The 27,917-nt window shown below is 38.4% G+C and overlaps 2 protein-coding genes across 4 annotated transcripts; both read left to right on the top strand.

The window, feature by feature from the left end:
• The first annotated feature begins 1,694 nt into the window (after positions 1-1,694).
• On the top strand, positions 1,695-7,587 carry cnga2a (cyclic nucleotide gated channel subunit alpha 2a). Its single transcript, XM_051649445.1, has 6 exons — positions 1,695-1,801; positions 1,917-2,027; positions 2,406-2,582; positions 2,677-2,784; positions 4,972-5,078; positions 6,167-7,587. The coding sequence occupies exons 1-6, from the start codon at positions 1,695-1,697 to the stop codon at positions 7,585-7,587; spliced, it is 2,031 nt and encodes a 676-aa protein (XP_051505405.1).
• A 2,365-nt stretch (positions 7,588-9,952) lies between these two features.
• Positions 9,953-26,020, top strand: nup62l (nucleoporin 62 like). Of its 3 annotated transcripts, none has more exons than XM_051649456.1 (13): positions 9,953-10,057; positions 12,110-12,422; positions 12,603-12,835; positions 16,001-16,075; positions 16,439-16,549; positions 16,952-17,056; positions 21,700-21,808; positions 21,895-22,039; positions 22,783-22,832; positions 24,070-24,204; positions 24,298-24,409; positions 24,870-24,936; positions 25,847-26,020. In XM_051649456.1, exons 2-13 carry the CDS (start codon positions 12,127-12,129, stop codon positions 25,936-25,938), a joined length of 1,530 nt encoding a protein of 509 aa, XP_051505416.1. In that variant the 5' UTR covers positions 9,953-10,057; positions 12,110-12,126; the 3' UTR covers positions 25,939-26,020. The 3 variants fall into 3 exon arrangements, with proteins under 3 accessions (XP_051505416.1, XP_051505417.1, XP_051505415.1); XM_051649457.1 differs by having other exon boundaries at positions 9,973-10,081; XM_051649455.1 differs by lacking the exon at positions 9,953-10,057 and adding an exon at positions 11,529-11,675.
• The last annotated feature ends 1,897 nt before the right edge of the window (positions 26,021-27,917 follow it).

Below are 27,917 nucleotides of genomic sequence, written 5' to 3'. Positions count from 1 at the left end.
CAAAACTGACCGGCCATAGGAAATGAATGGGAAAGACCATAATGCAGACCAATTAAAAAAAATAATAATAATTGTGAAATACAATCAATAAAATAGAAAAGACTCTATAAAACCCAATCACACACACAAAAATGAAGTGGTGAGACTATAACACAGAGCATTTTTTTCTGAAATTTGTCAAATAAAATTTATAAATTAGCCACAATGCAGAACATATACACACAGAACTGATGGGGTGAGACCCACAATGCACATTACGCACACACACATACACACACACGGAAATAAATGGGTGAGACTAAAACCAGAACACACAACCCAGCACATACACAATACACACTCAGCATGCGCATGCAAACACACACACACACACAAACGCACACACACATAAATGGGTGAGACTGGCACAGCCAAAAAAGAGAATGCAGAACACTCACTCATGTACTCATGCATGCATGCGCGCACACACACACACACACACACACACACAAAATCATTGAACAAATTCTGGCTCCAAGGTAAGAAAAATTACATTTTCCACTGTGGAAAAGTTTACGATTCGTCCAGACGTCCATCTTTTCAAATTGAGAAATTTACATGTAAAAAAGATCCAAATAGCATAAAATCCTATAAAAAGTGCATAATTTTGTTGGTATTACTCTGGAGAAGAATGTTTTCTTTTTTTTTTTTTTTTTTTTTTATCATCCAAAAAAAAAAAAAAAAAAAAAGATACACCTTTTATCTTTCCGGTCATTTTTGACTGGTAAGGTACAAGGTAGGGCCTTTTTTGAAAGTATTAGGAGGGTTAAAGGAATAGTTCACCCAAAAATTTTAATTATTTCATCATTTACTCACCCTCATGCCATCCCAGATGTATGACTTTCTTTCTTCCGCAGAACACAAATTAAGAGTTTTAGAAGAATATTTCAGCTCTGTAGGTCCATACAATGCAAGTGAATAAGTGCCAAGATTTTGACGTTCCAAAAAGCACATAAAGGCAGCATAAAAGTAATCCATAAGACTCCAGTGGTTAAATCCATGTCTTCAGAAGTGATATGATGGGTGTGAGAGAGAAACAGATCAATATTTAATCCTTTTTTGCTATAAATTCTCCTCCCTGCCCAGTAGTGGGCAATATGAACAAAAAATGTGAATGACCAAAAAAAACAAAACAAACAAAAAAAAAAAAACAAGAAGAAGAATGTGAAAGTGAAAATTAAAGTGGAGACTGACTGAGCAGGGAGGAGAATTTATTGTAAAACATTTCTTTAAATATTGATCAGTTTCTCACCCACACCTATCAAATCACCTCTAAAGACATTGATTACTTTTATGCTGCATTTATGTGCTTTTTGGAGCTTCAAATTTTTGGCACCCATTCACTTGCATTGTATGGACCTACAGAGCTGAGATATTCTTCTAAAAATCTTAATTTGTGTTCTGCGGAAGAAAGAAAATCATAAACATCTGGGATGGCATGAGGGTGAGTAAATGATGAGAGAATTTTCATTTTTGGGTGAACTGTTCCTTTAAGACGGTAACGACAACATTAGGGTTTACAGTGTACATACAGTTTCACTGTGTAATAGTGGCCCTCTTCTTGTGCAACTGTGATTTTAAATTATGCAGTTGTGAAGAGAGACCAATAAATGGCTTTTATTGAAGGATATTCATACAGAAACTCTTTTAGCAGCATGACAGGCCAAGTGTTGGTGGAGAGCATGGATTTATCAGCTCACAGACTGTCTGTAAAGACTTCAGTTGAAGATGAGTCAGAGCGAGCCGATAGCATTCTCAGCCGGTGAGATCTCAACTTCGACTCTTTTTGCACTTCTACAATTCCCATCTGTTATCTAATGGTAAAATACGGTCTGTCAATCTGTATAAATCCCAACTTGACTCTGTTGTCAATGCAGTGGTCAGTCCATATGTGATGACACTTCTTCGGAATTGCAGCGAGTGGCCACCATCGAACCCTGTGGACTGAACTCACAGAACTCGTTCCGTGGCAGAGGTGCCATGTCAAGGTGAGCTTCTGCAACTGATTTATCTATAGTCACAGCCTTTTCACCTGCATGTGATCTAAAAAAGCAGGAACATTATACAGAGATACATATTTAAGATAAACTACGCATACCGAACAGGTACTGAAGGATGAATCGAAATCACCTCCATTCTGTTCATGTAGAGAAGAACTTGCCTGCTCAGATGGACTTCACAAGATTAGTACTTGCAAAAAGTCTAGAAACAGACAATGCTTGAAAAAGCAAACATTTGCATGTCCTTTCCTTCTGTATTTATCAGGACATACAACTCTAAGCCTAAGCTAAAGCCATGCAAATAACTTCTCATGAAAGTGAGCTCTTGAAGATGTTATTGATTCATTTGTTTCCTCTGTTTCCAAGGCTGGTGAGTATGGTGGTCACTCTCAGAGACTGGGCCCATAAAGGCCTTCAGGAGGAGGAGGAGAGGCCCGATTCTTTCTTAGAGCGTTTCCGGGGCCCTGAGCTTCAAATCGCTCCCAGTCGAATCAGCATCAGTAGAACTGATGCCCAAGATGGGCACAACAGTGCCAAAACCAAGTGAGTTTGTCATATCAAACCATCATCTAGACGAGACATTTCTATTGCTCTGAAATTTTAACAGATGTCTTACCGAATAAAAATGTTTTAACAGGAAGAAGTCTGATGTTTTCGTAATGGCACCTGCTGATGACATGTACTACCGCTGGCTGTTTGTTATAGCCACTGCTGTATTGTACAACTGGTGCTTTGTGGTGGCTAGGTAAAAACAAAGAATTATGTACATTTGTCACACATTATTCTCCTCTTTTGGCTAAAAATACTGAGTTTAAAGTTTCTTCAACTCTCACCACTTTTATGTCAAAGGGGTTGGTTTTTATTCAAACAAATTTCAACTTTTTTTCTTTTTGTTTTATGATGGTCTCAGTAAAAATGAATCGGAAACTGTTTACCAGGCCTTCTTCATTTACGGTATTTTTGGTACTTTTTAAAAATGCCTTTTATGTATAGATTGGAATGTTTTAGCCTTGTCGCAGACCCAGATTTTCAATATTAAACTAAGAAAATCCATTATAAAAAAAAAAAAAAAAAATTATATATATATATATATATATATATATATATATATATATATATATATATATATATATATATATATTTTTTTTTTTTTTTTTACATATTTAAAACTATTATAATCTAAACAAAGAGTGAAAAAAAAAACATGAACCATTTCAATATTTACTATGTGAAAATGATTTCTATCATTTTTTCAAAACTTTTGAGAATCGTAGTGTCATTTCCACCACACCAAACTATTTTGCCCCTAAAAAGGTTTATTCAAAAGTAAGTGTACTTGTAAACCGAATCAACTAAAGAGTCAGTGAAGAGCATGTATGGAAGTATATTAATGACTAATGTCTTTGAAAAAAGTAAAAATGCATTGAATTAGCATTGCTTGCATTTTGGGGGGATGCAATTTCATATGGTTGTATAATTAAGCTGTGAATATTTCAGTTGAAAACATTTAAAATAAAATTTCATCATTAAAAAATTCTATAAAATAATCACCATCCAAAGTTCACATAAAAAATATTACGTTTTTCTAAAAATATTATATTTATTATTCGACAGTTAATATTTGTCCATAATATTTCACTTTGCAAATTAGCCTCTAAAATTTCAGTGGATCAGTTCGGTTGGAAATTCAACATTGTACATCCTGACATTGCAGGAAAAGCAGTAGAGTGCCTGATCACCACCACCTAGTGTTGAAGCCTAGTAGCAGCAAGTGAAGATTGTGCATCGGCACTCTACTGCTTTTCCTGCAATGTCAGGATGTACAATGTTGAATTTCCAACCGAATTGGAACCACTGAAATTTCAGAAGCTAATTTGCAAAGCGAAATATTATGGACGAATATTACCTGTCGAATAATAAAGAGGACATCTGAATATTTTGGATGTGAACTATGCAAGGTGAATATTTATTGTTCAATTTTAATGAAATGTTGCGAAATGTTTTCAGTTGAAATATTCACAGCTTAATTATACAACCATATGAAATTGCACCCCCAAAAATGCAGGCACTGTTAATGCAATGCATTTATTTTTAAATAGTGCTTTTTTCAAAGACATTTGTCATTAAAGTACTTCCATAAGTATGCGTTCTTGAGATGATGTGATGTTTGAAGAAAATCAAGGTAACTATCACTTGTAATCAGAATATTTTTTAGGTGTCACTTCCAATCAAGCTATAACTTTGAAAATATTATCTACTTGTGTGTATTTAGGATACCTACAATGTTAGCTATGAAATTAGCCTTAGAAAGACAAAAGAGTTAGCTATTTTATTTCGAAAACATAAAAAAATTCAATTTTCATCAGTCATTTCCATCACAGCATTCTATTCAACACAATAGAAGATGTGCTGGAAATGACAATGTGGTGGGAATTTTAGAAAAGAAGAAGAAAACCGACATAAATCTCCTGTGAAACACTGTTGGACATTGTTAGTGGGCAAATTAAATAAATTACTGACTTTCTTTTCTAGAAATTCACAGTGCTAAAAATGCCTGATGTTGAAGAAACACCTGAAATACTGCATGTCTGTATTGACAAGAGATCCTGAAATGCCTTAAAATGCCTCCTAAAAAAAAACTTGCAAGCAAATTTAGCAATAAATCAACCTGAGAACTGAAAGGAGAAAAATAAACCTACTCTAATTTTGAAGGTTGAATGCTGATCAAATGCAGGGCATGTAAGGAAGGTATTTTTAGCAGCTGTTCTTCCGTTAAATCCAAGTGGTATAATTAAACCTCATGAGCGACTGTGTGTGTTTCAGGATCTCATTTTGATGATGATTTATGTAAATAAGTGTCATTGTGTTATATGTGAAAGGGGTAGTATTTTCTCAAGCTGATGGTGATTCATTATTTACATCTCAAACACAGGGCCTGCTTTGATGAGCTTCAAACTAGAAACTTCATTCTGTGGCTGGTTTTGGATTATATCTCTGACGTCATATATATATTGGATACCTGTGTGAGACTGAGAACAGGTTAGAAACATCTCATTTATACACCTCTACATGGTCAAATGTATGTGGACAAACAAAAATCACGATTACAGTCAGGCACTTACAATGGAAGTAAATGGGGCCAGTTTATATAAAATACTCACTGTTTCAAAAGTTTATTCACAAGACATGATTAACATGATTTTAGTGTGATAACACTTACTAACCTTATCTGTGTAAAGTTATATCCAATTTTACAACTTGAAGCCCAGTAATAGTAAGGTTAGTAAGCAATTTTATCACACTAAAATCACGTTAACACGTCTAATGTTTACATCTTGTGGCTATACTTTTGAAACAATGTGTATTTTAGCATTTATGGACTGGCCCCATTCACTTGCATTCTAAGTGCCTGAACTGAAGTATTGTCTTTTTATTTTTATTAAATAAACTGGGAACAAGTCAAAATAATTTTTTGTGGAAATCAACATGATGCCACAAATGCTGACGATTGAGCTTAACTTGTGTTGAACCGGCACATTCCTTTAAGGGGATATATGAGTATGACCAGTATATACGCCTATATATGAAACCTATGCAAAAATGCAGTATACTTGAGTAACTTTTGGCAAAAATAATAATTTAGAAACTAACAATTCTGGGCCTGGGTTGCTTAGTGAGTAAAGACGCTGACTACCACCCCTGGAGTCACTAGTTCAAATCCAGGGCGTGCTGAGTAACTCCTAAGCAACCAAATTGGCCCGGTTGCTAGGGAGGGTAGAGTCACTTGAGATAACCTCCTCGTGGTCACGATTAGTGGTTCTCACTCTCGGTGGGGCATGTGGTGAGATGTGGGTGGATGCCACGGAGAATAGCGCAGGCCTCCACACGCGCTAGGTCTCTGCGGTAACGCGCTCAACAAGCCACGTGATAACATGCGCGGATTGACGGTCTCAGACGCGGAGGCAACTGAGATTCGTCATCCGCCACCCGGCTTGAGGCGAGTCACTATACCACCACGAGGACTTGGAGCGCACTGGTAATTCGGCATGCCAAATTGGGGAGAAAAGGGGAGGAAAATAATAATAATAATAAAAAAAAGAAACTAACAATTCATTTCTGTATTACAGCTTTCCTTGAGCAGGGTCTTCTGGTCAAGGACCTCACAAGGTTAAGAGAGAGCTACTTTCATACATTACAGTTCAAACTGGACCTGCTCTCCATACTACCCACAGATCTAGCCTACTTTGCCATTGGCATCCATGTTCCTGAGCTGCGTTTCAATCGTCTACTACGCTTCTCACGCCTGTTTGAGTTCTTCGACCGCACCGAGACTCGCACAAACTACCCGAACATGTTCCGCATTTGCAACTTGGTGCTTTACATCCTAGTTATCATCCACTGGAATGCCTGCATCTACTTTGCCATCTCCAAGTCTCTGGGCTTTGGAACTGACCAATGGGTCTACCCAAACATCTCAGATCCTGAGTTTGGGACCCTCACAAGAGGATACGTCTATTGCCTGTATTGGTCCACCCTCACATTGACGACCATTGGAGAAATGCCCGCTCCAGTGCGCGATGAGGAGTATCTTTTTGTCGTTTTCGATTTCCTCGTTGGCGTTCTCATTTTCGCCACCATCGTTGGTAACGTAGGATCCATGATATCGAACATGAATGCCACAAGAGCCGAGTTCCAATCTCGCATCGATGCAATCAAACACTACATGCAGTTTCGAAAGGTCAGCAAAGAGCTAGAAGCTCGGGTCATCAAATGGTTTGACTACTTGTGGAACAACAAGAAAGCAGTCGATGAGCAAGAAGTCCTGAAGAACCTGCCCGACAAACTACGGGCCGAGATCGCTATCAACGTGCACTTGGAAACATTGAAAAAGGTCCGTATATTCCAGGACTGTGAGGCGGGCCTTTTGGTGGAACTGGTTTTGAAGCTACGGCCACAGGTTTTCAGCCCTGGAGACTACATTTGCCGAAAAGGGGACATTGGAAAAGAGATGTACATCATCAAAGAGGGACGTCTTGCTGTTGTGGCTGATGATGGGGTGACCCAGTACGCACACTTGACAGCCGGCAGCTGCTTTGGCGAGATTAGCATCCTCAACATCAAAGGGAGCAAAACGGGCAACCGTCGCACAGCTAACATCCGAAGTATTGGCTACTCGGATCTCTTTTGTTTGTCAAAGGACAATCTTATGGAAGCTGTTATGGAGTATCCAGATGCCAAGAAGGTTTTGGAAGAGAGAGGAAGACAGATTCTTCTGAAAGAAGGTCTTTTGGAGGAGATGGGAGCTGGTGGAATGGGAGAGGAACAGGTAGAGAAGAAAGTGGAGCGGTTGGAAGCTTCTCTTGAAATACTACAGACACGGTTTGCGCGATTACTGGGTGAGTACACGGCCACTCAACAGCGCCTGAAGCAAAGAGTCACAGCGCTGGAGTGTAAGACGCATCACTCAGGCAGTGGATTCCTCTCAGATGGCAATGACAGCACTATTGATGGTGATGGTACACACAGTGAGGTCAACATTCATCTCTGAGACAGAACCGTATACTATAGTCTTAATGACCAATCAATAGCAATAATATTTTAATATTTTAAATAGAATAATAGATAAAAGGTTACAAAACTGCCACGTATGTGTGAAATTGTTTTATATGCCATATGCTTATTGTTTTATTTATGTTTTAACTGTTTTATTTACAAATGTCTTAAAAAAAGATTTCAATAAAAGCCATATGTTTTATTGTCTCATGATTTATTGTCACATTTGGTCCTCAAATAACCAGCTAGTAGCCTACTATAGATTAATATAGTCTAAATCTGCAAGCCTGTTATCTATTTTCTCAGAAAATGCATGAAGCATTTTATAAGAAAATACACAGACAATGAAAGCATGGTATTTTTATAAAAATTAAATTAAATGTTGGTATAATTAGATTTTTTTAATATTATATATAATCCATAAAAATATAATAGTGATGAAATGGGGGACATGCAAATTGGCTGATCCTCCGATGAAACACAAACATTTAAATGTGCACTGTAGTCTGCTGTAGAGCATATTTAACATCTCCAGTTTTAGCTCTTCAAGTTAAAATGGGTGAAATACCTCTATAATTAAGAAGACACCAGTTAATGGTGTCGTATAGGGCAAATTTAGGAGGCCAGAGTGAAAATCACCCTACAAAAAAGGTAGTGAGTCCTAGTTGGGAACATGGGAAAAGTAAATGCACCAGCATTGGTTGGGTTGTTGGAGATTTATTTAAAGATATGGGATTAGTCCAGCCAGGTCTCCTAAGCAGCCAAATTGGACCAGTTGCTAGGGAGGGTAGAGTCACATGGGGTAACCTCCTCATGGTCGCGATTAGTGGTTCTCGCTCTCAATGGGGCGTGTGGTAAATTGTGTGTGGAGCGCGGAGAGTAGCATGAGCCTCCACATGCTGTGAGTCTCCGCGGTGTCATGCACAACGAGCCACGTGATAAGATGCGCGGATTGACGGTCTCAGAAGCAGAGGCAACTGAGACTTGTCCTCCGCCACCTGGATTGAGGTGAGTAACTGCGCCACCACGAGGACCTACTAAGTAGTGGGAATTGGGCATTCCAAACTGGGAGAAAGGGGGATAAAAATAAACTTAAAAAAAAGATCTGGGATAAGAGTATAGATATGCATCAATATTAACTATGCCGCCAGTACCGTTATGGGTCATGTCACAGCCCAATGTTGATCTAACTCTATTCGAAATAAGACAAAATGAAGGACATAGTGAATCAAATGTGTATAAGGTTAGGGATTGAGATATGGGGATTTCACACACATTTTTACAGATGCTTCAAAAGATCCAAAAAATGGTTGCGTTGGGGTTGCATACACAATTCCAAAGTTGAAAGTGTATAGGATAAGTAGGATATCAGATTATTTATCGGTGTTTACTAGAAAAGTGATTGCTGTAATGATGGCAGTGAAGTGGGTAAGTGAAGTTAGAGCTCAACGTGTAAACATATGTTCAGACTCTAGCTCATGCTCTGTTAAGTCTGAATGTTCAGCAATCAGATACAAGACAGGATTTGCTAACAGAGATTCTTCAGGATTTATATTCATTACTGCAGAATAATATACATGTTCAGTTTTTGCGGGTTCCGGCGCATGTAGGGTTGAAAGGAAATGAAGAGGTGGATACATTGGCTCAGAAGGCATTAGAGAGGGAAACAGTGGATATCCAAGTGTCTTTTAGTAGATCAGAGATAAAAAATCAGTAATCAAAAAGAATATTAATAACATATGGCAACAGCAATGGGATAATGAAATATAAGGCAGACATTTGTATGCAATTCAACCAGCAGCAGGAAAGGGTAGGTGATCAGGAGGGAGGAGATGAGAGAATATAATAACAAGACTAAGGTTGGGTCATACAGGGCTGAACAGTATATTGTACTTAATAGGCAAACATCCAACAGTGAGTCGATGGAGCATGTAATTATTCAGTATAGGCAATAAAGAGTGGAAAGAAAGAGTGTAATAGAAGAGTTAAGCAGAAAGGGAGAGCAGCATACATGAAAGAATTTGTTAAATCCACAAATAGTAATAAATGATCTATAGTGATGAAATATCTGGAAAGTTCTGGGCTAGTTAATCGAATATAATTCGATTTATATATATATATATATATATATATATATATATATATATATATATATATATATATATATATATATATATATATTTTTTTTTTTTTTTTTTTTTTTTTTTTTTGTGGAAGCTGGAGGAGCTAAAGCTGTAGCCCCGACGGAGTTAGGAAATTAAGTGTGAAGGTGGATAGGGTGGTGTAGGTATTTTATTTGTAAATAGAGTGTCGATGACCCAAATGGGCGATAGGTGGCGGTAATGCGCCAATGGGTTTGCGAACTGCCGTAAAACAGCAAGAAGAAGAAGACGAAGAAGAAGAAGAAGAAGAAGGTCCCCACCAGCACATGTGACGCACTGTGTTTGAGCGGGATCTGCTAGTCTGTAAGATTCTCAATGTTTCTTTGGGTGCGAGATGTTTTGTTATTATATTTATAGCAATGTATAGTAATTATCTCTTAGTTTTATTGTAACAGCATGAGAATATGATGTAAATGTGCAGAAATACGCATTCGGTATACGTACATGTGAAGAGCTGTCAGTTAGCTTTATAAACATTGACATTAAAACATTACATTTTCTGTGTAATAACAGTCATTCACCTTAAAGTTTGGAATAATACCCGGTGTTCATATCTTATATTTCTCTTCAATGAAACGTATAAATTGCTCTTTGCCGCTGTCTTTATCAGTTGATTTTGTGATCGTGTGTTTATCATTGAGGATTAACGAATTAGTTTGACACCAAAACACTGGATGTGTCTCAAACTATAGTGAGCTCCCTATCTAGACAGTAGTTTTGGGCGTCCTGTTTAGGTAGGAAGCTCATTCGGTTTTTAAACTATGATGCTCACAAATGCTGTCTAGGTAGACATCTTACTTGGTGTTTAGACTATAATGCCAAAAAAAATGCTGTTTAGATAAGCAACTCACCAGGTTATGAGATTATGATGCTCACAAATGCTGTCTAGATAGTGCAGCTGCACTATCTAGACAGCATTTGTGAGTATCATAATCTCAAAACATAGTGCGCTGCCTATGTTTTGAGATTATGATAGGCAGCTCTCTATGTTTTGAGATTAGCATTTTTTTAGGCATCATAAACTGTAAATCCAGTAAACTGCCTTTCTAGACAGCATTTGTGAGCATCATAATCACAAAACCTTGGTGAGTTGCCAGTCTAGACAGCAATTTTGGGCATCATCAGCTCAAAACATAGTGAGCTGCCTACCTAGACTGCATTTCTTAAAGCATCATAGTTTAAAAACCGAATGAGCTTCCTATCTAAACAGCATTTTTTTAGGCTTCATAAACTAAACCCAGTAAGATGCCGATCTAGACAGCAATTTTATAAATCATAATCTCAAAACCTAGTGACCTTCCTGCATAGACAACATTTTTATCCATTATAGTCTAAAAAACAAGTGCCTAGTGAGCATACTATCTAGACAGCAATTGTGAGCGTCATAATATCAAAACCTAGTGAGCTGCCTACTTAGCATTTTTAGGCATCATAGTCTAAAAACCAAGTAAGATATCTATGTAGTCTGCAATTTTGGGCATCATAATCACAAAACCTAGTGAATTGCCTATCTAGACGGCATTTTTTTATTTTATTTTATTTATTTTTATTTTATCCCCAATTTGGAATTCCCAGTTCGCACTAAGTCCTCATGGTGGCGTAGTGACTCACATCACTCCGGGTGGCAGAGGACGGATCTCAGTTGCCTCCGTGTCTAAGATGTCAATTCTCGCATCTTATCACGTGGCTTGTTGAACGTGTTACCGCGGAGACATGGCGCGTGTGGAGGCTTCACGCCATCCACCGCGGCATCCACGTACAACTCGCCACGCTCCCCACCAAGAGCGAACCACATTATAACAACCACGAGGAGGTTACCCCATGTGACTCTACCCTCCCTAGCAACCGGGCCAATTTGGTTGCTTAGGAGACCTGGCTGGAGTCACTCAGCACGCTCTGGGATTCGAACTCGCAACTCCAGGTGTGGTAGTCAGCGTCTTTACTCACTGAGCTACCCAGCTATTTTAGGCATCGTAGTCCAAAAAAAACATAAGATGCTGATCTAAACAGCATTTTTAGGAATCATAGTCACATCATGTTAAAGCACCTTAGCTGCTTACCTAACAAGTCGACTGCTGTCAACTAAATTAGGCACAAAAAGGCTAACCATTACAGATTTACACAAAAAGGAAATAACAAATTAATATATATTGTCAAGGAAAAGATAATCATGCTGGTATTTCATTTACATTTATGCATTAGGCTGACACTTTCATCCATAGAAACTTACAGGGCATTCAAGGTGTATGTTCCCTGGGAATCGAACCCCTGACCATGCTGTTGCTAGCACCATGCTCTACTAGTTGAGCTACATAAGTTATTTCACTCATTGTTCTCTCTTGGCATCATTCGCAGTGTCTTGTAGCAGCACTATGGCATTTAACTTTGGACAAACAGGCACTGGAGGCTTCTCCTTTGGTACCCCCAAAACTACAGCTGCAGCCACCACAGGCTTCGGCCTGCAGACCAGCACTCCTGCAGTAGGGGGCTTCTCCTTTGGAACGAGCCAGCCTCAGACTCAGCCTCCGACCCAGACTTTTGGAAACCACCCATCCCAGATCGCAGGACTTCTCGCGCAGCCAACGCAGAACAATGGCAGCACGCAAGGTGGCTTCAGCTTTGGTGCTCAGACCCAGAACAACGCATCTGGTGGAGGCTTCTCTTTTGGGTGAGAATGCTCATTTTATGTGTGGATGTAATACATAGGCTTTGCATGTGGCACATCCAATCAGATTTCAGTTTGAACTATCTATTTTATAAATAAAATTGACAATAGAACAGCAGGATGTGAAATTATTGCATTGTTGATTTTATTGTTGACAAAGTGTGTTTTTCTCTTTGCATGCAGTGCCTCCCTACCAAAGCTTAGCACACCTGCAGCATCTCAACCTGCGGCCACAGGTGTGACTCTGGGGGCTCCATCTGCTGGGACGGGCTTCACTCTTGGAGGTCTCTCCACTCAGACTACAGCAGCCCAGCAGCCTATGGGAGGATTCAGCTTTGGGACGCCCAAAATTCAGGCAACCTCAGCTGCCCCTGCACAGCCCACCCCTGCCCTCTCACTGGGGGCGCAGTCCACGGGTAATAAAGTTCTGCAAGCCTCTTTACACTTCAAATGGAGTTTTCTTGCTTTTGGTCCATGTCTGTTATGGTTGTGCTCAAAAGTTTGCATACCCTTGGAGAATTGGTAATATATGTACCATTTTTAAAGAAAACATGAGTGAGCAATCAAAACACATTTCTTTTATTTCTTATGGGATTCATATTCAACTGTAGGTTATAACAGAATGGCACAATCATAAAACAAAACATGCCAACAAAGAAAAAAATGGAATGACCCCTGTTCGAAAGTCTAAATACCCTTAGTTCTTCATATTGTGTATTGCCCCCCTTTAGCATCAATGACAGCGTGCAGTCTTTTGTAATAGTTGTCTATGAGGCCCCAAATTCTTGCAGGTGGTATAGCTGCCTATTTGTCTTGGCAAAATGCCTCCAGGTCATGCAAAGTCTTTGGTCGTCTTGCATGAACCGCATGTTTGAGATCTCCCCAGAGTGGCTTGATGATATTAAGGTCAGGAGACTGTGATGGCCACTCCAGAACCTTCACCTTTTTCTGCTGTAACCACTGGAGCATCCCATGCGCAGCTTTCGTGCAGAAGAATGCAAATTGTCTGCCAGTATTTTCTGATAACATGCTGCATTCATCTTGCAATCAATTTTCACAAGATTCCCCGTGCCTTTAGAGCTCACACACCCCCAAAACATCAGTGAGCCACCACCATGCTTCACAGTGGGGATGGTGTTCTTTTCACTATAGGCCTTGTTGACCCCTCTCCAAACATAGCGCTTATGGTTGTGACCATAAAACTCTATTTTGGTCTTGTCACGCCAAATTACAGTGTGCCAGAAGCTGTGAGGCGTGTCAAGGTGTTGTCAGGCATATTGTAACCGTGCTTTTTTGTGGCATTGGCGTAGTAAAGGCTTCTTTCTGGCAACTCGACCATGCAGCTCATTGTTCAAGTGTCGTCGTATTGTGCTCCTTGAAACAACCACACCATCTTTTTCCAGAGCAGCCTGTCTTTCTCCTGAGGTTACCTGTGGGTTTTTCTTTGTATCCCGAACAATTCTTCTGACAGTTGTGGCTGAAATCTTTCTTGGTCTACCTGACCTTGGCATCAAGAGATCCCCGAATTTTCCACTTCTTAATAAGTGATTGAACAGTACTGACTGGCATTTTCAAGGCTTTGGATATCTTTTTATATCCTTTTCCATCTTTATAAAGTTCCATTACCTTGTTATGCAGGTCTTTTGACAGTTCTTTTCTGCTTCCCATGGCTCAGTATCTAGCCTGCTCAGTGCATTCACGTGAGAGCTAACAAACTCATTGACTATTTATACACAGACACTAATTGCAATTTAAAAAGCCACAGGTGTGGGAAATTAACCTTTAATTGCCATTTAAACCTGTGTGTGTCACCTGTAACAAGGCCAAAGATTCAAGGGTATGTAAACTTTTGATCAGGGTCATTTGGGTGATTTCTGTTTTCATTATGATTTATAAAGGAGCCAAACAACTATGTGATAATAAATAGCTTCATATGATCACTATCCTTAAATAAAAGACATGATCAGTCGTATTTTCAAAATCAATGCCAAAATTTCACAATTTCTGCCAGGGTATGCAAACTTTTGAGCACAACTGTAGCTTTGAGGTAAACTACTGCATATACTAGCATATTCCTAAAAGTTTACTAAATGAATGGTAACTCTTTACAATAAGGTTCCATTAGTTAACATTAGTTACATCATTAGGCGTCATGAACAAATTATGAACAATATATATTTTTACAGCATATATTAATCTTTGTTAATGGAAAGGACTAAGTCCTGTTTCTGTGCAATATACAGATATATCGATCATATTTATTACACACTACAGCTATTTATTTTACTACCTTTTGCACTCTTGTTCACATACTGGGTCTGCACATATTCCAGTGTTTACAGTTAGGATCTGCACTTGCATACCAACTAGGCATACATACTAATATATTCTGTATTGTTTTGTTTTTTATTGTAATTTGTTTATTGCACAGCTGTAGTGTACCTGAGCCTCACTACAAGCATTTCAATGTACAGTTGTCTCTGACATTTTGTGCACTTGACAAATAAACTTGAAACTGAAACTAATGTTAGTTAATAAAAATACAATTGTTCATTGTTAGTTCATAGTGTATTAACTAATATTACCGTATACAACTTATTGCTGATTTTATAAATGTATTGGTATATGTTTAAATTAACATTAAACAAGATTAATGAATGCTGACTAAGTATTGTTCATTGTTAGTTCATGTTAACTAATTTTGTTAACTAATGAAACCTTATTGTAAAGTGTTACCAAATTAATATATGTATTTTAAATTTACAGCCTTTCTCTTGCTGAAAAAAATGACCAAAAATTTTGATGGACATCATCTTGTTCGCAGAGGCATATACAAATTTGTCTTAATAAAATGCTCTCTGGAGTAAGAATTTGCCTCCCACTCTACCGGTTTAATTCTACAAAAGTAAGTAGAAATTAGCTCAGCATTGCAAAAACGTACGCAAACAATTTAACACCCTATCATTCGAGAACATAATGTTTCTTTTTTTTGTGGCGCAAACTAAAGGTTATTGGCTAATGTTGGCTAAAAAAAAAAAAGGCAAGTCCTTCAATATTTCCCACCTCAACTTCCTGTTTCAATAGGGAAAGTGTTAACAAGGCACGTGCAAAACTTCCAGTTTTCATAATCGACTAGTTGCTTGGTTGTTTGAACGACTAGTCGTGTTAAGGATAATGTAGGGCTGGGAAATAAAATTCTCTATTTATTGTGATAAAAAAATACACGATATTGATGATAAGCTTTTGAGTATTTTTCGATATTTAGCATGTATTCTACATCTAGACGATCAGGTGCGTGTCGCTAAAAACGCAAGTGGTTCGGTTTTCTCAGACTGTGTGAAGTTGCTAATGTTAGCTGCCTTGCTAACGATTAGGCTACGCCAGTTACCGCGGTCCGGGTCCGGATTTATTCCATCTGGACCCCAAGACATCATAATGATGGTTGCACCCTCTCATCGTCTCTGAGCAGCCCGACAAAACAACAGTATTTTGGCTTTATTTGTGCAGCTGTTTGTTACACTGCAACACTGGTCTAAATAAAGGAAGTAAATGATGTGTTTGTTTTTCATTCTGGTTCAAAGGTTTGACTCTAGGAGCCTCTGCTCCTGCCTCCACAGCCTCAACAACTGTTATTAACTTTGGAATTAAAGCTTCAGGTATGTAAACTTCAATGTCAGATTAGCCATAATACATAATACTGGCAAAAAAAAAAATGGAAATGGATGAATCTCATGAAAATTTTCAAGAAGTGTCCGAGTCATATTTCTACCCAAAATCAAATGGGGTGAAATTATATATTTTGAATAAAGTCGATTTTTTTTTTGCATTGTGAGTATTTTTTATTACAATTAAGCACATTTCTCCCCAATTACCATTACTGCAACACACAAAACTAACATTTCATAAGCAAAATAGATGTTCTAAGTTTCATTTTCTTTTGATTTGAGGTCAAACATGACCTGGACATTTCTTTGTGAGATACAGCTAGAAATAAGTTCTATTGTATTTTTGTCGTTTAGCTACTCCAGCACCTGCCAGCTCTGCACCCTCCAGTCAGTCCATGTCATCAGCTCCAGTTTCATCGCTGTTTGCTCTTCCGATAGCATCAACAACAGCCACCGGATTCACATGTGGGTTCATCTGACACATCTTTTCATGAAACCAAGTATTTATACTGTCTGTCGGGGGTGGAAAAAACTTGTTATCAGCTTACCTTGTTGCCAAAAATGTCACGGAGGTCCTACAGCAAAGCATTAAAACAAAGACAAAAAAAAGCTAAATCTCTTGCAACATGCTAATAACCACCTAGATCATCCTAGCATCCCCCAAGAACACCTTAGGAAACGCATAGCAATGTCTTGTATTTATGTGCCAAAAATTTGGACTTGGTGTGAATAGGTCTTTAGTCCTCCATATCATATCTTTACATCTGTTGAATATGTAAAGCTTGCAAATTGCTTGCCATAAATTAGGGTTGTTCTGGATTTAAAAAAACAAACAAGATCACATGGGCTTTTTATTTTCTCTGTCAGTGGGCTCCTCAATAGCCTCAGTGACCCCTGCAATGACCTCAGCCTCCATCGCTCCCACAAGTCTGACGCTCAAACCTCTAGGAACTGCTCCTGCTACAACCACAGGTTACATCAATGTTTATTCTCATTTATTCAACATTTATTCATTAATGCATGTTGAAGAAATTCTTTAGGCCAAAATACAAGTATTAAAGGAATATGAACATTTCCATCATTTACTCACCCTCATGTCATTCCAAACCCAGAAGACTTTTTTTTCTATGTTGAACACTAAAGTAGAATGTTACAGGACAATATTAGTTTGAAAACATAAAGTACAGGGTTTTTCCTGGTTCAAAAATGGTCTTTGGTGGTGACTGACGTATACGGTCATCCACATGCTCGAAGTTGGATTATTTCATAATTGCATTTAATTAAAATCTAACATAATTACTTAATTGCATTTCATGTTTATATTGGATTTTAGCTATTTTTCACCATCTAAGTATATGGAACCTTTTTTTTTTTATCCCAATTTGGCATGCCCAATTCCCAATGCGCTTTAAGTCCTCGTGGTGGCATAGTGACTTTCCTCAATCCGGGTGGCGGAGGATGAATCTCAGTTTGCCTCTGCATCCGAGACCATCAATCCACGCATCTTATCACGTGGCTTGTTAAGCGCGTTACCACGGAGACATAGCGGGTATGGAGGCTTCACACTATTCTCCGCGGCATCCACGCACAACTCACCACGTGCCCCACTGAGAGCGAGAACAACATTATAGCGACCACGAGGAAGTTACCCCATGTGACTCTACCCACCGTAGCAACCGGGCCAATTTGGTTGCTTAGGAGACCTGGCTGGAGTCACTCAGCACGCCCTGGATTCGAACTTGCGACTCTAGGGGTGGTAGTCAGCGTCAATACACGTTGAGCTGCCCAGGCCCCCAAGTGTATGGAACCTTGATTTATTACTTAAAGGTGCAATGTGAAATCAAACTAAACTTTTTTAGAAAGACTAGCTTCATTGACCTAACCACAGAAATGAAGAGCGAGCCATCCATGGTCTTACCTATGCGTTTGGCATTGAACTGTAAATATAAAAGCAAGTACGTAAAATGCTTTAACATCTGAACCTCCAAGACTTTTTGACAAATTATGGACAAAGTTTTCCTCCTGTCTAATATATGTTCTGTTCGAATTATGTTTGATATTATGAAATAAACTGGCCTTGTTTGCCTTCAGATATTCATAAAGATTACTTACATTATCAAGAGTCTGAATCTGATGAAAGTAAAACATTATCTGTTATGGAGAAGGAAACAAACATTTTCATAGCACAGTCCTAAATTAGTAGTGTACATTCAGCAGATTATAATCTGTATTGCTGAATTTATTAAACATATTTATAAAAAACAGTAGCCTAAACACATTTAGAAACTTTAACTACAACTGCCACAGTTGCAATAAAAAGTCTAATAGATTCCACCTAATAGATTACCATATTCAATATGAAACTGCAACGTTTTGCCATACCACAGTTACAGTAAAGCCCGCTATACACTGTAGGATTTTTACAGTCCTTTAAGATTGTTGCTTGTCAGACTGTATGATATGAACGCCCCCCTAGGGAGTTGGTGCCCTAAGCAGACTGCGTAATATGCGTATAGTGAGCGGTGGTACTGATAAGACAGCCTGATCACAAATACAAAAAATTACAGATGTTGAGAATGAACGTGGTTGCGGGAGGTTGCCTACAATAATAATTAGCTGCCACAAGCAAAGATTCATTGTGGAAATAAAAAGACTTGTGGCCCGAAAAATGACACACTTCTGTATAGGCTGATAATATATCATGCTTGTACATTTCCTATGGATACTGCACAAACATGACAGATTTCTATAATTGTATCCAATTGTATCTTCTGATTTGGATTAAAACGTCCCATAAACAGGTTAAATTGGGCTGGAATGTTGTTCCGGCACCTTCGATTCTAAAAAGAAAAATAAATTCTTGTTTGTCAATCCATTCAGTTTCTTGTATTCTCCCATGCGGTTTTTGTTTGATCCATTTGACACATTCTGTCTCTATTTAGTGAGTGTATTTGTTCAAAAATATTTCAAGTTTGTTATTTTTTGCTCTAGTCAGTTGCGGTCCCTGATAGAGTATACGAGAGTGGCACGAGACTGGATGCCCCCACATAAAGACGTGCGTTCAGTTTCTGTATCGCGCCGTGGTCCGTGGATACGATCTCTGTTTCATTGAAATTGCATCATATGGAATCAAATGCTTACCCTTTTATTAGATCCACTCGTGCAGTAGCGATTTTGCTTAGTTTATTAAAAAGTTGTAGGCTATACATGAAGGTGTTTTGAATCCCATCAAAAGCGACATCAAGATAAAAATATAATTGAATTTGAGATCAAAAGACCACTTGACCAACACACTGTAAAATGTTTCACTGTTATTATTTGTGTATTTATGTATGTACTCCATTTTTGTTGATTCAGCATTTATTTTTATTGTCTGTGTGACAGTTTACTAGCAACTATACAGTAGGATTCACTAGTGAAAATGCTGCTTCACACCACAGTAAAGAATTTTAAACTCTTTTATAATATAATGCAACTGTTTTTATTACAAATTAAATGATCAGAATAACAATTTGAGAAGTTAGGTGTTTGTTTCCACCATTAAGAACAATGTGTATTTATTTGTAAATTGTAACATAATTAGATTTAAGTTTAGCCTGTTCTATAAGATGACCCCCAACCTAGGGCAAGAAGAAGGTAACTTGTCCCAGCTATGATCTGATTTTTATAAAATGTATAAAATACATTTGATATCATTCTTAATCAAGTTTTTGTCATCTAATGTAAAAACACTAAACCAAATATTCCATGCAGTTATGTATTCTCACAATTAAGTTGAATCATGATATGCATAAATAATGACAGACAAATCATAAAACAGAATCCTGGTTAATTTTGAAAAAAAAAAAAAAAAAAAAATATATATATATATATATATGAATTACATACCATACAGGCCTATTAATAAATCCATATTTGGACACCAATGTGTTAGACACCCGATTGTAGGGTTCCCCCTCTTCCGAAATCCCAATTTAATCCCTGCCCATAAATACTTACCAATATCAATTAAATTTTTTTTTTTAATGAAATTGGAGTGGTGTGAATCTTAACTAAAGAAGTTTACAGTGATTTTTTTTTTTTAAATAGTAATTAAAATAAAGTTGTAAAGAAAATGCATGATAAAGATAATTTTTTTTTTATTATTTTTTCCTTTTTCTCCCAATTTGGAATGCCCAATTCCCAATGTGCTTTTAAGTCCTCGTGGTCGCGTAGTGATTCGCCTCAGTCCAGGTGGCGGAGGACGAATCCCAGTTGCCTCCGCATCTGAGACCGTCAACCCACGCATCTTATCACGTGGCTTGTTGAGCACGTTGCCACAGAGACATAGCGCATGTGGAGGCTTCACACCATCCACCGCGGCAACCACGCTCAACTCACCACGCACCCCACCGAGAACGAACCACATTATAGCGACCACGAGGAGGTTATCCCATGTGACTCTACCCTCCCTAGCAACCGGGCCAATTTGGTTGCTTAGGAGACCTGGCTGGAGTCACTCAGCACGCCCTGGGATTCGAACTAGCGAACTCCAGGGGTGGTAGCCAGCGTCTTTACCACTGAGCTACCCAGGCCCCCTAAGAAAAAACATTTTAAGAAAATGCAATAATTTCTTCTTCAGGGAATAATGCTTTCATATTGCAGAAGTGTTACACTTTTCTCCAAGTGTTTTCAGCTTATTTGTTTATAAAAAAATATATATATATATAAATTGAAAAGAAGAAAAAACACTGAAAGAGCTTGAGTAGAGTGAATCGTGGTGCGAGAGAGGAGTGGACAGTCTCATCTGGCCGTCATAATAGCAGTCACACTATACAGCTCTAACATTTCTGGCACTGCCAGAAATTCGTCAGAGGCTATTAATCGGCCATTGGTGAACGTCACACTGAACGTTGTAAGATTGCCGATTTTGCCCCATGACGACAGGAATGCATTAGGATTCCCAAAATTTGTCTCAGATGGCAGAATCGTGGCCAAAATCCTACAGTGTGCCTAACTGCTGTAAAATCGTGATCAATTTTAGAAGGGTGATGTGTATTTGAAAAAACAAACAAAAAAAAGAATGGATCCCTTGCGCGCTTGGTTCTGTGATGGCTCATGCGTGTCGCATATAGCACCAAAACCAGGCTTCAGTCAGATGAGAAGCAGATATTTAGTGCGTATAATGTCAAACACGAGAGAGAGAGATCATTCAAGAAAAAAATGTCATGCTTGGAAAAACCCTGCAATAGCTTTGTGTGGACAACAGACTGAAATTTCAACCGTTAATCACTGATAATTTTCCCATAACCTCCAGCTTTCAAATCTAATATGGCTTTGTTAGACATGTTGCGTCAAGGTTGATGTTGGCGACGGTTAGTTACGAGACTCACAGGATTAACGTTTGTTGTCATTGATGTCCAACCTGCTGCGTATTTGATTTCATAATATAGCTAACGAGTCGAATGCACTGCTTTACTTTTATTGTTAAAATGTTTTTTTTAAATATATATTTACTTCTCCGTGAACATTGACAGACTTTTTATTTTTGGGTGAACTATTCCTATCAATGAGGCCTTGTTACAGCTGTTTTCCAGTCAGTTATTTGTCTTATTTGAGTGTGGGTGTCTCTTCAGCTGCTGCTAGTACAGGAGCCACCACAGGCTTTTCTCTGGGACTGAAGACCGCTGCATCTATTGCACCAGCCACAACTATTGGCACCGCTACTGCTGCTGTCACAACGAGGTATAACATTTTTCACATGTGAATTGCTTTGGTTTTGTATTCTCTTTTAAGTGCAGTACAAAGGTTCTTGTGTTGTCTTTTGTCAGCACGGCTCCAGTGATGTCATATGCCCAGCTTGAGGCTTTGATCAATAAGTGGAGCTCTGAATTGGAAGACCATGAACGACACTTTCTGCAGCAGGCCACTCAGGTCAACGCCTGGGACCGTATGTTGGTGGAGAATGGAGAGAAGGTAGAGAAATGCACACTGTTCTCTCCCTATTATTACGTACATCATTAAGTCTTGCAACAGCACAATTACAACACTATTACGAGACCAAAACCTTGCAGGTGCCACATCTGAACATGTGTAATGTCTCATTGTTAAAAGAACCACAGACAGAAGTGATTGTCATAAGGATGCTCCTAGTTAGATTATCTTACTGTAAACTTAGGGCTAATGTTGCTAAAACTGTGGTTAAGAGGTGCCTGGGTAGCTCAGCAAGTAAAGACGCTGACTACCACACCTGGAGTCGCAAGTTCGAATCCAACCAATTGGCCCGGTTGCTAGGGTGGGTAGAGTCACGTTGGGTTAACCTCCTTGTGGTCGCTATAAAGTGGTACTCGCTCTCGGTGGGGCGCGTGGTGAATTGTGCGTGGATGCCGTGGAGAATAGCGTGAAGCCTCCACACGCGCTAGGTCTCCGCGGTAACACGCTCAACAAGCCACGTGATAAGATGCACGGATTGACGATCTCAGATGCGGAGGCAACTGAGATTCATCCTCCGCCACCGGGATTGAGGCGAGTCACTACGCCACCACGAGGACTTGGAGCACATTGGGAATTGGGTGTTCCAGATTGGGGAGAAAAGGGGAGAAAAATCCACAAAAAAAAAAAAAGATTGTGGTTAAGCATCTGATTGGCCATATTTTGAATTACATTGATGAGGAGACTTGAGGAGCTTTGGTTAAATTCTGAAATGCTTTCTTTGTTAGATTACGACTTTACATAAAGATATGGAAAAGGTGAAACTGGATCAACGAAGGTAATTATGTTTTTTGTTTTGTGCATATGCGAAAACACATTTTAACCCTTTTTTCCCAGCTGAGTGGGCACATGTATTTTACTCCTTGGATAGCCCAATGAAAGAAACTGCCTTAAAGTTAGTTAGTGAAAATATGAGATTTATTGTTGGTAACAATTGTAACCTGTGGGAAAATACAGAGCAAGTGTGATAGTCAGTTCAGTTGCTCAATAGGACCCAATACAAAATTGCAAACAATAAAGAATCAATATAATATTTTTACTATCAAGCAATTATGGGGGAAAGGGGGATGACAAACCAAGAATAACTGCGTATTAATTTATACTTTTATTTATAGTAATAATACTTTGAAATCTCCAATTTTATAATTGAAGTTAATCAGTCGCCTATTCAAAAAAGGGGCTCTGTATTTTCCCACTAGTCACAATTGTGACCACTTACATGTTTACTTGTCCAGTGAGCATGATTCATACGAGGCTGAGCAATCTTATTAATAAATTAATAAAAGACCCTTTCATCATTATATGTACAAAATATGGTAGTTTTAAGTGAATCATGACAGGTTTCATTTGCTTCCGTTTATATGTAGTTTTGACACATAACCTTTAGAGGAGCACAGTGGAATTAAATGGCTCGGGTGACTATTTGCACCACTCGTAAATATTTTCACATGAAATCAAGTCTGTACTTTCATTTACAATTGACAACTCTTTGTAAAATACACCAACAACTCTTTTTAGACCCTTCCAATTTCAAACTAAATTTAGGCCACAATTGTAACCAGTGGGATTAAATGGGTTGTGTTGTTCACAAAACTTTAAGTTGTTGTTTGTATTGCATTAATAACACATACAAGTAAAAGTTATGGGAATAGTTTACCCAAAAATGAAAGTTCTTGTCATTTATTCAACCTCATGTTGTTCCAAACCTGCATGACTTTTTGTGGAATATCATCCTCAGTCACCATTCACTTTCACTGCATTTTTTTTTTTCTCCAAACAATGAAAGATGTTCACATAACAATGAAAAATACCTTAAAACTAGTCCATATGTGCTTTTCCGAGTCTTCTGAATCCAAACGATAGCTTAGTTTAGACAGGCACATGGGTTTTGAACAAAATGAGAGTGAGTTAAAATTCTATCTTAATTTTTTGACGAATTAAATATTTTTAAGCTAAAAGCGGTCATCTTTTATTGTCAAATAGTAACATTTACTATTTGGGTGTTTGTACCTCAGGCTGGATCAAGAGCTGGACTTCATCCTCTCCCAACAGAAAGAGCTGGAAGATCTGCTCGGCCCATTAGAGGAGTCTGTCAAAGAGCAGAGCGGAACCATTTACATGCAGAACGCAGATGAAGAACGAGAGAGAACGTAGGAACAAAAACCATCTACGTGGTTCATATTTACCACATGCACTGTGCTTCCAGGACTTCATTTAGTGTTTGCTTTATCTCTTTCATCCAGGTACAAACTGGCAGAAAATGTAGATGCCCAACTCAAGAGAATGTCCCAAGATCTGAAAGAGATTATTGAACACCTGAACACATCCAGTGGACCTGCTGACATCGCTGACCCGGTGTGTTAAATACAGTCAATCAATAACTGTGACAAAAACATTTATGCATGTACAGTATGCATGAATCAGGGTTCCCATGGTCATGGAAAAACTGGAAACATTAGGGAGTTTTACAATTGTGTTTTCCGGGCTTGAACATTTTTATAGTAAATATAAATTTTTCAAGTTTTGCTCTGCTCTAAAATATTTTCAGTCAAATAGATATTGCGCTTGTGTAGAGTAAAACTTACTCGCTAGCCAAAGTGATGTCCAATTATTTGAGCATATTGTTCTTTTGAGTCAGTTCTTGTTAATGACTTTTCAAAGAATTTGTCAGAACGGGTCATAGATTGGCCTAAATGATTGATTAGCCAAATGGTCCCAATTTTAAAGTTACATTACCAGTAACGACTAGAAAAGTTAGGCCCTGACTGAAAATTAGTTTGTCAAAAATGACTTCTGTTGTTTTTCCCCATTAAAGCTTCAGCAAATCTGCAAAATCCTCAATGCACACATGGACTCCCTCCAATGGGTGGAACAAAACTCAGGTTGGTATATTTTTGGCTTTAAATACTCTGTGAAATCAAATGAAATTTTAACTTGTGGCTTTAACTAAATGTCTGTTAGATTTAAGGTTGTCTATATGCTAGTATTCTCCTAGGGTGCATCTCAATCAGCTCCCTAGTTCAGTAGTCGGGGCACTGGTCAGTGAGTCAGCCATTTCTAGGGCTGTCCCAATCGCAAAATCGTTCCAGTGCACTGAAACGTTCCCTCCCTAAGAATTCCCAGAATGCCCCGTTAAAACCAGCATCATTGCTCATTATGTTCCCTTACCAGACATGTCTTCTGAAGTCTCAAGTCATTAGAGGACGAATGCAAGCATAAATTACATCAAAGCCTTATTTTCTCTTTAAAATGTTCTTTCTCTTTCACCCATAATGTTCATGAAAGGGAAACTATCTTTTAAATATTAGAGTTGTTAGAAAATCTTAAAAACACACTCCTTTTGTATATTGATTTCTTAATTTATCTTTCATAACTGTACGTTTCAATATCTCCACCGAAAATGCAGGATAGTGTCATTTATACAGTGATGTTGCTGATTAATACCAGCTGCAATTAAAATCGTGACCTCGTAATCACATCACAGGTAATTGAGTCACAAGGTTTCCAGTGCTCAGTGGCTCAACACCCTTGCCACTGCCTGAATTTGTGTTCACGATATACTGCACAGAACCATAAACAGTGATGACTTGTGTTGCACTTGGGAGCGTATCCAATTAAATGCTCTCTAGAATGACAGTGTCCCTCTCCCTATATCTTCCTTTAATATCCCTTTAAAATTATTGCTCATGACTATGATGATGTAACCAAAAGATGCATTAAATTATCAGCCAAGGGGCTTTATGAAATATTGCTATATGTGGTGTTGCTTAAAAATGTACTTTTATGTTTCAGTTTTACTCCAGAGGCGAGTGGAAGAGGTTTCAAAGTTGTGTGGAAACCGCAGCAAGGAACAAGAGAAGAGCTTCCGTTTAAATTTCCAGTGATAATGCATAATAAATGCTTCATCAGTTGTAAAATGAATGTCATTATTTCTGCTATTTGCTTCAAATAAAATACGTACTTTTACCTGTTTCCAATCATAATTATTTTTCCATGCATGTTTATTGCAATTTGCAAAAAATAACCCAATCACACAGCTTTGTGAATACTTAAATGTAAAAAGTATTTTTTTATAAGTACAGTTGAAGTCAGAAGTTTACATACACTTAGGTTGTAGTCATTAAAACTCATTTTGTAACCACTCCACAGATTTAATATTTGCAACCGATAGTTTTGGCAAGTCGTTTAGGACATCTACTTTGTGCATGGCACAAGTAATTTTTCCAACAATTGTTTACAGACAGATTGTTTCACTTTTAATTATATCACAACTCCAGTGGGTCAGAAATATACATACAGCAAGTTAACTGTGCCTTTAAGCAGCTTGGAAAATTGCATAAAATGATGTCAAGCCTTTAGACAATTAGCTTCTGATTGGAGGTGTACCTGTGGATGTATTTTAAGGCCAGCCTTCAAATTCAGTGCCTCTGCTTGACATGGGAAAATCAAAAGAAATAAGCCAAGACCTCAAAATAAATGGTGGACCTCCACAAGTCTGGTTCATCCTTGGGAGCAATTTCCAAACGCCTGAAGGTACCACATTCATCTGTACAAACAATAGTACGCAAGTATAAACACCATGGGACCACACAGCCATCATACCACTCAGGAAGGAAATGCATTTTGTCTCCTAGAGATGAACATAGTTTGGTGTGAAAAGTGCAAATCAATCCCAGAACAACAGCAAAGGACCTTGTGAAGATGCTGGAGGAAACAGGTAGACAAGTATCTATATCTACAGTAAAACAAGTCCTATATCGACATAACATGAAAGGCTGCTGAGCAAGGAAGAATCCACTGCTCCAAAACTGCCATAAAAAAGCCAGACTACAGTTTGCAAGTGCACATGGGGACAAAGATCTTTTTGGAGAAATGTCCTCTGGTCTGATGAATAAAAATGGAACTTTTTGGTCGTAATGACCATTATTATGTTTGGAGGAAAAAGATTGAGGCTTGCAAGCCAAAGTACACCATCCCGACCGTGAAGCATGGGGGTGGCAGCATCATTTTGTGGGGGTACTTTGCTGCAGGAGGGACTGGTGCACTTCACAAAATAGATGGCATCATGAGGAAGGAAAATTATGTGGATATATTGAAGCAACATCTCAAGACATCATCCAGGAAGTTAAAGCTCGGTCGCAAATGGGATTTCCAAATGGACAATGACCCCAAGCATACCCCCAAAGTTGTGGCAAAATGGCTTAAGGACAACAAAGTCAAGGTACTGGAGTGGCCATCACAAAGTCCTGACATCAGTCCGATAGAACATTTTTGGGCAGAACTGAAAAGGCGTGTGCGAGCAAGGAGGCCTACAAACCTTACTTCAGTTACACCAGTTCTGTCTGGAGGAATGGGCCAAAATTCCAGCAACTTATTGTGAGAAGCTTGTGGAAGGCTACCCAAAATGTTTGACCCAAGTTAAACAATTTAAAGGCAATGCTACCAAATACTAACAAAGTGTATGTAAACTTCTGACCCACTGGGAATGTGATGAAAGAAATAAAAGCTGAAATAAATCATTCTCTCTACTGTTATTCTGACATTTCACATTCTTAATATAAAGTAGTGATCCTAACTGACCTAAGACAGGGAATGTTTTCTACGATTCAGAAAGAGTTTAAATGTATTTGGCTAAGGTGTATGTAAACTTCTGACTTCAACTGTATAAGGTGTGCAGTGAACATCTGCAAGTCAGTCGAGTTTCTCCTCTGGTTTACGCCTTTGGGAAAGAATGAGCCAATCCGCTGCAAGGAGCGTTACAGCAACATGGATCCTGGCATTGTTTAATATCATCAGGCTCATTTATTCTGCATCTGGAAAACAATATATTGAAACCTTTATATTTGAAAGGAGATTGCAGGTA

Source organism: Myxocyprinus asiaticus, chromosome 22 (genome assembly GCF_019703515.2).
Source record: "Myxocyprinus asiaticus isolate MX2 ecotype Aquarium Trade chromosome 22, UBuf_Myxa_2, whole genome shotgun sequence".
Classification (NCBI taxonomy): domain Eukaryota; kingdom Metazoa; phylum Chordata; class Actinopteri; order Cypriniformes; family Catostomidae; genus Myxocyprinus; species Myxocyprinus asiaticus.
This window is presented reverse-complemented; position numbering and strand designations above follow the sequence as displayed.

Coding starts and splice junctions, on each gene's coding strand:
- cnga2a (XM_051649445.1), top strand. CDS start 1,695: ATGACAGGCCAAGTGTTGGTGGAGAGCATGGATTTATCAGCTCACAGA. Junction 2,583..2,676: donor CACAACAGTGCCAAAACCAA/GTGAGTTTGTCA, acceptor ATGTTTTAACAG/GAAGAAGTCTGATGTTTTCG. Junction 2,785..4,971: donor TGGTGCTTTGTGGTGGCTAG/GTAAAAACAAAG, acceptor TCTCAAACACAG/GGCCTGCTTTGATGAGCTTC.
- nup62l (XM_051649456.1), top strand. CDS start 12,127: ATGGCATTTAACTTTGGACAAACAGGCACTGGAGGCTTCTCCTTTGGT. Junction 12,836..16,000: donor ACTGGGGGCGCAGTCCACGG/GTAATAAAGTTC, acceptor TCTGGTTCAAAG/GTTTGACTCTAGGAGCCTCT. Junction 22,040..22,782: donor TGGTGGAGAATGGAGAGAAG/GTAGAGAAATGC, acceptor TTTCTTTGTTAG/ATTACGACTTTACATAAAGA.